The sequence below is a fragment of the Mirounga angustirostris genome, unplaced genomic scaffold (genome assembly GCF_029215605.1).
Source record: "Mirounga angustirostris isolate CCGP_5_RB_7025 unplaced genomic scaffold, mMirAng1.0.hap1 SCAF_15, whole genome shotgun sequence".
NCBI lineage: Eukaryota > Metazoa > Chordata > Mammalia > Carnivora > Phocidae > Mirounga > Mirounga angustirostris.
In genome coordinates this window covers 41708615-41725253 of record NW_026991723.1, presented here as the reverse complement: position 1 = coordinate 41725253, position 16639 = coordinate 41708615, and the positions used below count along the sequence as shown (strand labels likewise).

General features: G+C 38.3%; 1 protein-coding gene across 1 annotated transcript in view; it reads right to left on the bottom strand.

Moving 5' to 3' along the window:
• CCDC171 (coiled-coil domain containing 171) overlaps window positions 1–16639 on the bottom strand; it is a 304666-nt gene that overhangs the window by 62214 nt on the left and 225813 nt on the right. The window contains exon 24 of the mRNA XM_064580122.1: window positions 8333–8464. Within this exon, the coding sequence (XP_064436192.1) occupies window positions 8333–8464 (132 nt within the window). The remainder of the gene's footprint in view (window positions 1–8332; window positions 8465–16639) is intronic.

Here is a 16639-nt window from a genome sequence, read left to right as displayed (position 1 = left end):
ATTCAGTTTTTGCCTCTTAACATTAATGACAAAGAAATTATGTTCATATCACTTTGCAGCTTTTCTGCCTTGAGCTACCTAGAGCTGAACGTTGTAGCCAAAAAACCAAACAAAAAAATGCTCTGTACTTTCATGTTTTGTGGTTTTGTTTGTTTTTGACTAAATGTGTCTGAAACATTTCACACACAGGCAAATATTGTCACCATTTCAGAGATGGAATTCGAAGTCCCTCTTAAAAAAATAAATGGTGTAAAGGCCACAGAGTTCAAAGAAAATATGAAAACACTAGTAATTCCTTAATTACTTTATATAATAATTATTCAAATAGAAGTACATTCAAAGTGTTCTCCATGGCTTTATACTAAAATGTGAGGGAACACTGAAATTGTGAACATTCTGTTCGGCTATTAAAGAGAAAGTTGCATCAAACAAATCATGAGTCAAAAACCTCCAAGAGCTGAAACGCTAAAACATTCCTTAATGTACATGAGTCCCTTGTCCTGCCCCCAGGCCTGTTTGCAGTTCAGTCCAACACAGTTTATACTGACAAAGCACTTTACACCATAAAAAGCACCCTCGCATGCACATCATCCCATCTGAGCTCCCCACCGTCCTGTGAGCGAGAGAGCGGGACAGTCTGCGCCGTCTGCATCTGCACAGGAAATGGGGGCTCGACGCTGAACCTACAGTCAGGACTTGAATCCAGGCGTTCTGACTCTCCACATCGGCTTTCTCCAATATTATGCTGCTCGCCTCTTTCCCACGCACAGAATTCTCTTATCTCTTCCAAATACTATGCTGTTAAGAAAGAAATTCCCATTCTGATCAACACGATGTTTCCAGCAAACTCAAGGACGTACAGAAAATTGCAGACTCGTGGTTGCCAACTTCCCTTTAATCTGACTGCCTTGCTCGTTTTTAGGACAAAAATCTCCACCGGAAACTGAAAACTAAGCAAGCACACACCTGATCAAGGAACATTTATATGCCAAATATTCGAACAAAAACAATTTAAAAAATATCTACTAGTGCTGTTTAATCTTCAAACTTTTTTCACGTACGTCATATGACCTTCTCAATTGCCCCAAGATGCAGCGGGGCAGGTCTCATCACCTCCGTGTTACAGATGAGAAGCCAATGCACCCAAAGAGCTGAGGGCCAAGAGCTCACACAAAATGGTGATTCTGGCCAAGAATTCCAGAAGCACTATTCAACCTTCACAAGAAAGGACAATTGTGTATTCCTTGTGAAAAACACAATTGGATAAAATAATGACAATTCAGCTACCTCTGCAATTTGTATCTAAGGGGCAAGGGTTTCATCTGTCCTGTGACCAGCTCTCTTACTTTCCAGTAAAGCTGCATAACCTCTTCAAACTCCTGGGATACTGACTCTGCAATGATTTTATCTTCTTCCTAATTATTCTTCCTTAGAATAAACAAAGGAAGAAATGATTAAAAACAAAATTGGAAAAAGGACTTTATGAATCATGCCTAGTTTGTAAAGAATCAGATTTTACTTAGCATCAGTTCAGATCACTGATACCAGATCATTCCCAGAAGGACTAAATCATGAATATTTTCAGCTGAGTTAAGGAGTAAGGAGTTATGAGATTCCTCAATATGAGATTCTGTGTAGCAGAAGCTTCATACAGATGCATCTCCTTGTTCTCATATGTCATCCTGTCATTTTCAAAAGGCAATGATGAAAGTCCCAACAGCAACCAAAAAAAAACCCTGTGGTTTCAGACTACCACCAACCCGAAATAAACCCATGATGGAGGATGTAAAGTAGCTCATCTGCTAAATATTTTAAAAAGAACTTTTTATAACTCCTAGCTTTTTTTGAGAGAGCATGGAGAGGACCAGAGAGAGGGGAAGAGAGAGAGTCCTCAAACGGACTCCATGCTGGGCACAGAGCCTGACACGAGATCCAATCCCACGACCCTGAGATCATGACCTGAGCTGAAATCAAAAGTCGGATGCTTAACCAACTGAGCCACCCAGGCACCCCTATAACTCCTCGCTTTAACAGATATATTTTTTAGAAATCTTAGCTATTAGTGCCCAAGACTATGTCTTAACAATAAATACTTTTTTAAAATACCTTTTTTACAATAAATCTTTTAAAATGAAGTATAAGGATGAAGAAAAGAATGGTAGCATATATCACCTGGTAAAATATCTGGACCAAAAAAAAGCATACTTTGCCATTGTTCCTCTCAACATTCTGCCCTAGAATTCTGACTGATGCGTTCCCCTCCCATGCTCCACTACCACCCTTATGGCCCCCAAACGAAGTGCAAATCAAAGAGGCAAAATAAGGGAAGCAAGGAGGAAGGGAGAGAGGGAGGGTGAGAAGAAAAGCAATGATATCAAGCTACTCTAATACTATGTTTCCCTGGTCATCAAGAACGAAAATCTTAGAAGATACAGACCGAGGACCACGAGGCCTAACTCACAATGACTACAACCAGTGTTTAAATGCAATTACTTAATTATTTAATAATTGCTATCCCAATTTTCAACACAACCTTACAAAATTAGTCCTCTGTACACATTAACATCTTAACATTCTATTTTGTCTCATTTAGCATTGTTTACAGTTCTATTACCAGGAGATTTTGAAGAAATTTAATGTCTGCTGGTGCATTATTAAATCTTCAGGATGGAATTCTAAATTTTTTTCTTCAGAGAGAGAGGGAGAGAGAGTCTTAAGCAGGCTCCATGCCCAATGCAGAGCTTGACACAGGCCTCGATCCCACAACCCTGAGATCATGATCTGAGCTGAAATCAAGAATCGGACGCTTAACTAACTGAGCCACCCAGGTACCACTAGAATTCTAAACTTTCACGTAGCAAATAACAAAAATGTTTTTCTGACAACTCACCTCAGTCAATTTTCTTACAACCACCTCAGAAAATGCCATTTACTCTTCCTGGTGTCAACAGAAAAACAAAGACACTAATTCTTATATTCATCCTCAAGTTAGGCCTCATTCCCCTTAAAGGCTTCCTTGGCACATTTTATATTCTGTGGAACTACAGACTACAGCCCTCAAGCAGATAGATGAGATGGAGGATGGCACTTTTCATCAAAATGCATTTATTCTCAGATAAACTGTATGATTTTTCCAGTTAATTGTCTTTCCCTAACAAACACCTCTTCTCTTCTCTGGAGAGTACCTTCTAACCTTTGAAGAAGGTAGCATTTCAACATTCTATGTGATCCCACAACCTAAGTCTAAAACCATTTTATGTTTTTTTAATTTAACAGTTATTTTGATTTTAGAATTTAAAGAGAGTGGCACAAACTCTCGGAGATAACAACTTTAGATAACCTCCAAATCTTTTTGATACCTTATCACTAAAATGATTCCACTTACCAAAAAGGTCAGATTTCTAATAATCGCAAACATTCAAAGCAGCATTATGCATCCAGAAATGAATGAAAAACAGTACCTGTGAAACAAATAGCAGTCATACACTGTATTCCCTTTACCTCCCCATGGAGACTCTTAGACCGAACGCTGGCAACCCTGTGAATTAAGAACCGATCAAAAACGGATATCTGAAAATCAGGGAAGATCTAAATTATAAGAAGAGGATAACACTTCCCGTTAGTAACGGAAAATAAAGACCCATACTTTAAGAAAGAAACTAAAGGGCTAAGAGAAGTCATTTCGAGTAAACTGGAAGTCTCTTCCAGGGACAACTGGGAAATGTGTATCAAAGCCTTAGAATGTGCATAACCTTACATGCAGCCACTCCACTTATTTATACCAAAGAATAATGCCACAGTGAACAAAACAGTGAAGGGTTCCTGTCCACGGACAGCTAACAGACACCGAGTGTTTACAATATACCTGTCACTCTGAACACTTTAGATGTGCTAACCCCTTGAATCATCACACAAACATGATGAGTCAGAGACTTCTGACCTCCATTTCACAGATGAAGAGGCCGAAATACACACTGTAAGTAACTTCCCCAGTTGGCTTCTTTTGGATTTCTATTCTCTCCACTATTTCCTCACACATGAAATTGTATTCTACAGACACACCCTACCTTTATTCTTTGCCCCTCTTGACCATCTTAAAGCGCACACACGCACACACACAGCCATGGTTTACAAAAGACAGAAAGGCAAGATTAAAAGCATGAATGGACCTTATTCACTGGATATGTAACCTTTAGCAATTTACTGCATCTCAATAAACTTTAGCTCCTTCCTTTATAAAATAGATAAAATCAGAGCACTTATTCATATGCGCTATTGTGGGAATGAAGTGAGACAGTAAATGTAAAGTGCTTAGCGAAGTAACTGGTACGGAAAAAGTACTCAACAAATGTTAACTCTTGATATTGTTCTTTGTTGTTTATTTCTGAATGAAAGTAGAGATAGAAACATTTATCACATGCCTGCTAATAACTGCCAGATATTAAATGCATTGTATATCCTCATTATTGGGGGAAAAACAATAGGAAGTATAAGATAATGAGTAACAGGTACTATCTTTATAAAATATGGGCAGAATATTTTTTATGCCAAAGTCCTCTGCATTCACGTTGACCTGGACTTTCCAGCTAAAGCTAACTTGTCTAATCTAGGTGTTTTAATTTTTTTCTAGTAGACCGATACGCTATTATTTGGGAGATGAAAGCACAGGTAATGATAGTTCTGCACCTGCCATAGGAGCTTAGACGAAGGGTTTCACTGGACACATGGCCCCACTGGAACATCAAGTAACATGGAAAACTAAATAGGGAGCTAATGTGGATCTTAATCAAAGTTATTGAAAGCTTTGGAAGAAACAAGAAATAAGGAGGAGTAGAAGAACCAAATGGAAGATACAGAGAAAAAGATCCTAAATAACCATTCTTCCAAATAAAACACACACACACACACACAACTGTGCACAGGCACGCACACACACCCTTAAAAGTAATGAAAACAAGTTTCTGTTGCGAACTTCATCTCGACCAGGGCCCCATAATGGCTGCAATCATAACAGCCCCCAGACACTGCCTTGCTCTCTTCGTGCTAGGCACTGTGTTCTCTACACGCACTGTCCCATTCGGTCCTCCTACAAGCCTGAGAAATTGGCAGGACTATGCTTTTTTGAGAGAATTGAGGCTAAAAGCTAGCAGAGCTCAGAGACTAGATTTCTCTGAACTGAACTTTCTCCTGTAGGAACGCATCAGTCACATGCTCCTCCAGACTGGAGAGAAAGGGTAATCCTCTTCGCCCTTCACTCATGCTCACTGTTCTTCCTTCCATCCAGGGTTATACCTGAAACAAAGCTTCCCATGCTGGAAAAGACAGACAGTGACGGCTCCCACGGCTCCAAGTGATGGTGGCATGGGTTGGCCAAATGGTAATCCACCACCACGTCCCACACAGTCATCCTCTCCTTGACATAATCAAAGGACGTGTGCTCTCTAAACAGTCCACTTATCAGCACAGACTGCAAGTGAAACAAATACTGAATTCCTAAATACGTGGTCCCACTAAGCATAAATATACATATTTATAGACTGCAAAAAGTTGGGGTGCCTGGGTGGCTCAGTCATTAGGCGTCTGCCTTCAGCTCAGGTCATGATCCCAGGGTCCTGGGATCGAGTCCCACATCGGGCTCCCTGCTCGGCGGGAAGCCTGCTTCTCCCTCTCCCACTCCCCCTGCTTGTGTTCCCTCTCTCGCTGTGTCTCTCTCTGTCAAATAAATAAAATCTTTAAAAAAAAAAAAAATAGACTGCAAAAAGGTGAAAAGTAGCATTCCATAATATTAGCCTGTCACACGGAAACAAAATTTTTTATCTGTGAATCTGTCCACAATACAGCATAAACTATGACCTACGTCTTACACAGAGGCATAATGTATATTTTCTAGATGGAAGGAAAATCCCACTGTACATCTCAAAGGCTGTATGCTTACCATTTACCACGGGTGTCTAGATTTTCTTCTAGTGTCAGATTTTACCAGTTCAGGCTTTGCAGTCAAACACACCTACACTTGAATTCAGGCTCTGGGCCCTGCCACTTACTTGCTGTTGATCTGAGCAGAGTTACCTGTTGTAGTTGCTGTTTTTCAGTTATAAAATGGAAACGATGCCATCTATCATTTGACATATAACACCATATTTACAGTCCATTGTGAAAATTAAACAACATGATGTATTTAAAGAACTAAGCATGATACCTCATCCATAGTGAATGCTCACTGAAATGGTGGCTATTCATATTAAAATTAAGGTCGTTGATACTACAGGGCCTTTCTCCTCAAAGTACCCCAAAGCATATCACCAGCTCCGTGTGTGTGCGTCTGTGTGTCTGTCTGTGTCTGTGTGTCCGTGTAAAAAACACTATTATGGTCCAAATCATGTGTTCTTCTCTGCATGGAATACTAAACTACAATATCTATGATGAACCTGCAATGTCCATCACAATATGTCGATGCAAAATGTGCCCAAGTGTTTAGGTGTTGGTGATGTGCGTAAGTATTTTTATTAGAACTCGGAAAAGACAGCAGTTTGAAATAGGGATTTCTACATTTCCTTCTTGCTATTCACTGATGTCAGAACCATAGAGAGCTTGTATTTTTTCCCCAAAAATATGGCATTCTGAGGATCAGTCTCTTTCCAAATTACCCAAATCTACAGGGGAAGTCTTTATTTGTGAATTATGACAAGTACTAAGCCCTCTGAGATTGTGAATCAAGATAGCCAAGTAAAGGATTCTTTTACAGCCACTAGAAAAATCTCAAATCACATTGTATTTGTAGTTACAATGAATTCATAAATAATGGTAATCAAATTTAAAATGTACATCTTAATCTTGTACTAAATAATGGTACAGTATTCCAGCCTATAACTGAAAATAAAAATATTTTAGCCTATAACTGAAAATAAAAGTATTTTATGCTTAGTTTTAAATCACATATATATTTTAAATATATTGGTGGACAATCTAATGAGAGAAAATGAGTATTTTTCTTTGTAGAGCATTAATTTGGATACTAATAACAAATTAAATTAGGTTATGGAGCAAGTAGAAAAAATTAACATAGCCCCACTTGGACTGACATTAATTTTGTACAAAATTAAAATTTCACGGGGTCATAAACTAAAGAATGACAAAGTTTATTTTAAACCTCAAAATGTGAAACAGAAACTGAGTTTTAGGAGATACCTCTCTTTTATTTTTTATTTTTTATTTTTTTAAGATTTTATTTATTTATTTGCGAGAGTGAGAATGAGAGACAGAGTACATGAGAGGGGGGAGGGTCAGAAGGAGAAGCAGACTCTCCGCCGAGCAGGGAGCCCGATGCGGGACTCGATCCAGAGACTCCAGGATCATGACCTGAGCCGAAGGCAGTCGCCTAACCAACTGAGCCACCCAGGCGCCCCGATACCTCTCTTTTAGATACACTGACAAATCTGGATTACTACTGAACAAGAACAAGCTCTTTTGAAGTATCAGGCTTCCTACAGTTTACATAATATTGATAGGTTTCTCTAATAAAGGCATATTGGGCATTAAAAGGTGAATAAAGCACATATCGAATTTTGTTTTGTCCAATTAAAAAACTGTCCTAACCCTAAGAAAAAAAAATGCTCACAATAACCCAGTAGGAGCCTCGATTAGAAAGATATCTGCAGCATCTGAAAATGAGTATGTTTTTGAAAAGATTTTCTTTATTAAGTTTATTTTAAAGTTACTTGGGGGTTCACGATTTGGAGCTTTGAGTTTTATAAATGAAATAACCCAGTTTGCACATTATTATGCTGTTCATTAAAACTAAAAATTAAGAGTAAATAAATCCTCTTCAGTGCAAAGTACAGTTTGGTTCCACAGTTGCTTAAATTACATTGCCACATATGAAATGTTGGCTCTACTCTGGAATTAACATTGAAAATTTTCAAATATCTCTCCTGATAATTTTATCAAAAGTGATTTATTTTAAAACAATAAGCGCTACAAATTGAGACGGGCTTAAAGAGATAACAGCCTAGTGTCTTATTGTCCTCTGCTGACAGGAAAGCATGTTCTTTACATACTGTACTTAGCTATAAAACACATATCTTTCCTTGGTAAAAAAAAAAAATATATATATATATATATATTTCTCTAGATTATTTAATAGGCTATTTCGAGACTGTGAGAAAAAACAATTATTTATGAAACAGTGTTTCACGGTGGGAGAAAAATTAAGAGAAATTATTTGCATCTCCTTTAAGTTCTTCACAACACTTGGAGGCCTTCATTCTCTCCAGTTAGTGCAATTTATTTTTTCATACGTCTCAGGAGCAAACCATGTTATTTAGACTCTAACCTGGCACGCTGCCACCTCTGGCCCACCCTTGAGCCCCTCCATTGCAAAGGTCTCCAGGTGCAGTTTGGGTAGCTGCAGGGTGAAGTCATTCCTACTTGCCGCAGTCCGTGACAGCGAGATCTGATCTCTGACCTAAAGGGAAAAAAACAGCATCAATGGTAATTCCCCTTCAGACACATTAACTGGGATGAACTGGGTCCCCTTGAGCCCACTGAGTGGACTTGCATTGATCGCTGGACCTGAAATCCATGAATAAATTTAGGACTAATTGATTTTTCGTTGCAAATAAATCTCTAATTCAGAGTGCTGGGGGAGAATGTTAAGAAGAAAAAGCGTCCTCCTGCTTGAAATGAGGGAGGGAAGAAGAGTCACTGGAGCTCTTCTGATCAAGAGGTTTTGAATTATTTTTTTCACTGTTCCACCCTCAAAAGAAAAAAAGGAAGAAGGAAAAAAATATCCACAAAATCGAAAACAAACAGCCATCTCCTAATTATTATCACTTTCTTAATAACATGTTTCATTTAACTGGTATTAACTAATATATATTAGACAAGATAGTTATTAGGTGTTAGTCTTTGAAAAGAAAACTTCAATAATATGTACCCTGGAATAAAAACAAATATACTCAACACACAAGGAGACTTAAAAATATACCAGTCAGAGGTTTATTTGCCCATTTCCTTCTTACTAAACTTGAGTCTTAACGATTAAATACATATAAACCAACTCGGTCACGCAACTTCTAAATAAGATAACGAATAAAATCAGTGGTATTTGTACTATATTTTAAGTATTCGGAAAGGGAACAATACAAACATATCACAGATCCAGGAGAAATACCAAATTCTCTAGGCAGTGTAAGTATCACAGGCAGTTGATATTACACTGCCACCTTCTGGACAAATGAGAAACTACTCCCCATACACTATACATAGATAAAGAAAATGCTCAGAAACAGATCTGTTTTCATTTTTAATTTCCAAACTTAGTAAGAGCTTTAAGATTTTCACAGTTTAGTTTTCCATAAGATCAGTGAGCTTTCGTTTTTAATTATATAGTTTAACGATAGTAGATTTCATAGGTAGGCATATTTTCTAACTTTCCTTATGCCTGACTTGGTTTTAAAAATGTATCTCTTTGCTACCATATATTGGATAAATATTATGCAACTAGCGTAAAGCCACAGGATCAAAAGTGTTTTTGATGACATAGTAAAGGTCAAGAATGGGAGCACTATAAAAAATAACACCAATTGCTCAAATATATGTATCTATATCCCTACTTTTCCCTGAGCAACTTCGAATGTAACTTGGCAACAGTACATGATCGAAAACCTCTCCTTCGCTTTTCTATTCTACTTGGGAAGCTTCTAAAGCCTGTTTGAATTATTTCTTATTTTATGAATGAACTATCACACTGCATAGGGTTTCCTTATACTAGCAAGCACACACAAACATCTGACAACATCTTTAATTGTTCATGCTAATCTATGGTTATAAAAATCTTTATACTCCCAAGTTGAGCAGAATTTCTGTCAATAACTGAATGTCAAAGTGTATGCTATAAAACATACACTGTAATGCAATTTTTATAATGGTGTGAGTACTGTATGCACACTGGAGTCCCAAATCAGAATGTGTATTTATCTCTAACAAATATTCTCCAGAGTCTTTAGTCAGGATGAGAATGCTTTTAACTTACTTAACATAACAAAATAAATCATATTTTACAAATATATTTGCTTTAGGTTTTCTATTTTATATATACGGATACCTTCTCCTGCTTTTTTTGGTCACCAATGCACACTCAGATAAAAGAAAACATTAATGTGGATTAAGGTACTGAGAATTTATCAACATCAAACCACTAGTGTTTTGCCTTCTACCCTTCTGAACCATAGTCAATAGATCTAAATATTTTACTGCACCCTGGCCAATTCATTGTTTGATGTTTAAAAACTCACCCAGAATCAAAGAAAATTTATTAAATTTGAGCCCCCAAATGAGATACTATTAGCTTTGAAAGTCAAGTTTAACTGCGATATTGATGATTCTCTTTTTTCTGTGACAAAATTCACTAGGGAAATCCTGGAAGTCAAAGTACAAAAGCAGATTGCTAATATGGGCAAAGGAGGAGGGAGGACCATAAGCAATGTAGGTATAATCCACAGCACAGTTCCAGCACTGGAGGTCCTTGAACCCGATGATTATCAGGCACCCGACTTCAACTGTGAAGCTTGACATACAGGAACAGTAAGCCACATTTTATAGTCTCTAAATAAACTCGCTGAACAATATTAAGCTGGGGCATTTGGCAGTTAAACCTGTGACTTCTCATCAAATGAACATTCTCACTACAACATTATTTAATTTGCCAAGTTAAATCATTCTTTATATTAGATGGGGGAAAACCTCAAAATGCCATTATTTTGCTAAATTGAATAATGGGCATCATAATTACAACATTATTTGAATATGCATGTGTTGATACTTTCATTTAATTATAAGTGATGTGTTGAGATGGTGGACAGTGCCATCAAGAGAGAGTGCTACACAACAGATACAATACCACAAATATTTCTACTACATTTTAAGAGTTGATTCCACTTTTAAATTAAGCCAGGACTTTGAGAGAAGGCATCCAAAAGGTTCTCCAAATATTTCTAGGAAAAGTTGTTTCTCACTCATGAAAAAGGATCGGCTAGGAGTTCTTTTATCTTCAGGGGTGTGAAGGAGTGAAAGCAGTATGTTGAGAGAAGACAAAACAGTGACACAGGACAAGTAAAACTACAACCATGCAGCAAAGAAGCAGGAAGGGAAGGTGACAAGGAACAGGAAAACATGAAGGGTGAAAGATGAGACTTGCTCAAAAGAGTGCAGAAAGCAAGTCTGAATTTCAGGGTGTGAACAAGGATAAACGGGAAAGAGAGTCAACCCAGGACAGTAAGAAAAAAGGTTCTCTCCGTATTGCATTAAATTTGTTCATGAAAAACAGAGAACAGGCAGCCTGAGAACAAAGTAACCCAAATCAGAAAAGGGATAAGTGAAATTTCTTTGGGAAACACTGCCCATTGGATATAAATGATTCTTTTCAAACATGAGAATCTAAAATAAATTTCTTTACTGTCAAAAGAATTCTGAAGCAACGATATTAGAATAGTAAAATCACTTTTTCCTCTAACAGAAGTAGGCTCGCCTTTGAAAGTACAGATTTTAGTGTGAACTAAGATTAAAACCACCGTTGCCACCGTTCTATACATTAAATGATAATTTCAAATTTCAAATTAATTTGAAATTATAATTTCAAAAGTCAGTCTTTAACTCTGTTGCAGCACATCGTCATTCATCCTTTAATTAAAATTCTATACCCTTTTTACTGTGATTTATTTATAGCTGTGACTGATAAAATATATATAACAACATTTTTCTACTTCAAAATGGGTAACAGTTCATACTTAACATAGAACGAATTTTTTCATACAACTTCACAGTATAAATCTCATTTGCCAAGTTGCATACATTTTTATAATATTCTATACAACTGTTCAATTTCATAGTATTTTGACAAAGAATAAAGAAAACATACCTACACTCTGTAGGTATGTGTAGTGTAGAAAACATTACTACACTCTGAAATTTTGACTTTTAGGAAAGTAGTTTGATTTCTCCCTTTCCTATTACATACTTTCAGAAAGCACATATTTCTAACAGATATGCCATAAGACACAAGGGAAACAAGAGGTGGGTAGAGAAAAATAAATGAAACTTTCTAAGAAGTCAAAACATTGGTATGAAATATCTATTTCATCCTCACACTCAAGTTCCAGACTGAAGTGATTCAGAAGATCCACGTTCCTATTCCACTGATTGGCCTTTACTCACAAGCCGCCAGTCTGTTTTCTAATTTTCTGTATACTCCCACCATAACACAAAAAAAGCTATTCCTGGTGGACCTATCAACTATGAGATTACATTAGTCACTTTTGGAAAAACTGCTCAACTCTCAGAACGTGAACCTGCATGTTGTATCACGCACAGCTATAAATCCCTCTGGACCTAATGTTCCAAATTAAAACACACACACACACACACACACACACACTTTTGAAATGTGGCACCAGCTGTGTTTCCACCATCAGGACACTAAGGAAGAAGCAGTAGGATTGTAGATGGAAATGCAGGTACGCTTATCACATAAAAAGATATGTACAGTGCCCAAATCTTAAACGTCTGGGAAAAGTAAGCGATAATTAGGATTTCACACCATACCCTTGATCTGGCTAAAATTTTACTTACTCCAATCTAGTATGGCATCCATTGCTTCAAAATCAACACTTTGACCACAGACAGTGTCATCAAGTAGAGGGACCTCTACAGCATTTCCTGTAACCTCCTTTCTTATCACTCCATGTTCATGCTCTACTTTGTTTCCACATCCCTGCCTTCTTCTGTCCCACGCCCTCTTCTGCCCTTCCTTCCACCACCACAGATTCCTTATGGCTTTCCCTTCTCTTTTTTTTTTTTTTTTAAAGATTTTATTTATTTATTTGAGACAGAGAGCATGAGAGGGAGGAGGGTCAGAGGGAGAAGCAGACTCCCTGTCGAGCAGGGAGCCCGATGCGGGACTCGATCCCGGGACTCCAGGATCATGACCTGAGCCGGAGGCAGTCGCTTAACCAACTGAGCCACCCAGGCGCCCAATTTCCCTTCTCTTTTTATTCTCTTTTTCATCCTACCCTAGAGCAGCTTGCACACTATCTTTCAACCTCCTCACCAGAGAGCAGTGTGTCCTTGGCACACTGCAGCCTGGGAACTGAATCCAGCCCACCGCATATTATTGTAAATAAAGTTTTATTGGGACACATGACACCCATTCTTTTACCTATTGTTTTTTGGCTGCTTTCCTGCTACCATGACAGAAGTGGAGAGTTGAGACAGAGACCATATGGTCCACAAAGCCTAAAATATTTACTATCTGACTCTTTACAGAAAGTGGTGGCCATCCTCTGCCTTAAAGGTATAGAAGGAAAGACAGTATTTTTCACCATCTGTCAAGTTTTTTAAATAACCACATCTCACCAGAGAATATCTGAACAATTTCTAGCGGGTCAACCTTCTATCAGTAACACAGGGTTGCGTTTCACAGACACTTCCTGGCTTCTTTTTTCCAAGAGTTTCGTAAATAAGTGTACTATCTCCTGATACATTTTCAAGCTTTATGCAGTCTGGTATACAACATGACTGGATCTAACTTCCCTGGCACGTACTCTAATACCTAATCAACATAAAATTTGGTTAAACAAGTAGAATAGGCATACTGGAGAGCCTTTTGTAAATAGACAGAGAAGGGCACCAGCCAGAGGAAACTCCGTAATAACACTGGTAGCAAGAAAAACGCTGTGCATACAGAGGCTCGTAGAAAGTATGTGATCAAATAAGAATGTCATTCCAAACTCACAAATTCTACAAGGCAGGAGAAAGAGAGAATATGATAAAAAAGATCATTAGCAGTAGGTATGTGCCTACTGAGAGAAGCAGGGCTTCAAGCTTGTCAACATTCATGGATCGAATAGTTACATCTGAATGGATATTCTCCTCTGTCTGTTACCTTTTCCTTAACTGTTTAATTAATGAAATGGATAGAGTAACATTTCTATTAGTAGTACCACTGGTACTTCCAAAAGTACTTTATGCTTCTCAGAGCACTCTTCACACTACCTCCCTTGATTCTGCCATCCACTTTGTGAAACAGTCATCACCATCCCTAATATTGGGATGCTGAGTGCAGTGCTCCCAGCACCAAATCCCAACGCCTCTTAATATCTATAATGAATAGTTAATAGTTGGGGAAATCGCTTAGGATTTTGGCAATCTTCCATTTCCCTACCTAAACAACAACACTGTTTTTTTTTACCTTTACCTTGCCTTGGTCCCTTGTCTGGCAATCTTAGCAAAAATGTGTAAGTTTCATAAGAGTAGTTTTGTGAGAAGTAATGGAGACTATTATTCAAACATCCTTATTTTCCTCAGTAGTTTCCTTGGGCCTGTGGGCATTCTCATTCATTCATGTTTTCTTTCTCCCACGGCCTGATCCCCCCCCCACACACACACACACACTGTTACACTGAGAGACAAGTTACCTGCGCAGCAATCATCCTTACACAGTGTCACCATCTCACATGGAAGATTCCCCAGCTATGATGTCCCAAGACACATGCAACCATTCCTGCTGTGCTCCACACCCATGGGAAGGAGACCCTGGCGCTCCGCAGAAGCGGGCACTCCGCTGACGTTGCAGCAAACACAGGCACTCATCATTTGAAAAGAAGGAAGTGAGAAACTGGCCTTCTCTTGCTGGCAGGTTATTTAACCTAACCTACAGCTCTGGAGCGGAGCCAGCACACTCCCATGACTGCCTGCTGCTGTCACCAGAAAAAGAGGACAAATCCACCACCACCACCACCCGCACATTAATAGTCACATCCCAATTATGGACCGAGAAAATGGATCTCTTGAATCAAATTATCAAGCTGGCTACATCCCAATTAAGGATCTGAAAAACGGAGCCCTCAAATCAAATTATCAAGCTGGAGGATAGGGTGATTTGATCACGGACATCTTATAAAGGCGCTAGACAGCTTGATAAATCTATGGTGTAGGTTATATACCATAGAGTGCACCCCATAGATAGATTTCTGTGCCCTTGAGCTATTTAAACAAACACAAAACCCATATTTGAGAATAGAGAAATAAGTTTATGAATTGTTAACAGTCCTCCACACGGAGATATTTTCTTTCCGAGGGGAAATTATTCCAAAGGATAAAGGCCAAGGCACAACTGAAATCAGCTATTTAGATGTGTTTAGGCTAAAACCTGTTAAGCACACGTACATGACATTCTGTAGTGTCTTATCTTTAGTTTGTCAAGGTTTTTAAATCCCTCTTGAGCCGGAGTACCATTTTTAGCTTGGCTAGGTCAGAATGACACTGAACAATATGAATGATGACACACAAGACAGCTATATGGACAGTTGTCGTCAGCAAGCCAACTGTGCGAACACCCGTATGTCCTGCACAGCTGATCCTCAGACCCGGGATCCAGAAACTAAGACTACAGAGGAGGTCAAAGACCACAAGTAACATTTAGAGAGTCATTAACAAGTCACCACCACTGGGTTTTTAGATGCATTAAATCATATTTGACTTTTAAAATACTGTCAGTTCTATAAATTAAAAGCTATTCTGTGGTGTTTCCATCCCTTGTAAATTCACTGAAAACTAAAAATCATAAGATAACTACGTATTATCAAATATTTGGGTTAACCATCTTAAGATTATAAAATCATGTTTAAAGATTTGGTAAGACAGTGTCTTCACCTGTCAGATTCTGTTTGACTCTAATCTATTCCACAATCCACTCTAACAAAAGAAGTTCTCAGCTTTCTACTTCATAGGAGTCTAACCAGCTAAAAACAGGTTGCAACAGGACTATTACACCCTGTAAATTCCTTGCTAGCATACCTCTCTTTCCTAGAGACATTCTTACAATCAAATTTAGGCTTTCTCCTCTAGCTTTTGATTAGGCAGAATAAATACACATGCTATTTTTAGCAATCAAATAAAAAAGCAGTATCAGTAAGACCTCCGTTGAAATCTAGAGATGGCTTCAGCTTTGTTTAGGGACTGGGTGATGGTAGAATTTGACTCATTCAACCAACATTCATTAAGTGCCTACTGGGTACCAGGCCCTGTGATAGATGTTGAGGATATAAAAATTAAGGAGACAGAATTCCATCCCTCAAGGACTCCAAACTCTAGTGGCATAATTAATCTCTCAAAATGCATTTGTTAGCCTTCCATTTATCTATAATGTCTTGTTTCTCCCGTCAGTGCCTATGCTGCCTTCTTTCTTTGCCAGAGAGTATTACGTTAATCAATCTCAAACCTTTATCTTTAGCCTGACTTTTTCCCTTAGGTCCAGACTCACATATCCTGCTGATCACTCCACATTACCTCAAACTTCGGTATTTCCAAAGCAAAACTCACCATTGTCTCCCTTCTTCTCCCTACAAAAAAAAAAAAAAAAAAAAAAAAAAAAGCCTGCTCCTCTTCTTGTATTTCCAACATCATTTCAATCAGCCAATCACACTGCCCCATCCTGGGAGTCATCCTCCCCTGCCTTTCTCATCCTCGTTCACCATTTTACTAAATAAGTTTCACATCCTTCCCTCTAATACCACCTATCATCACTACCCTGGTCCAACCTTCTCCTGCTTTCATCAAGTGTACAGAACCATGGCTCTTAAAA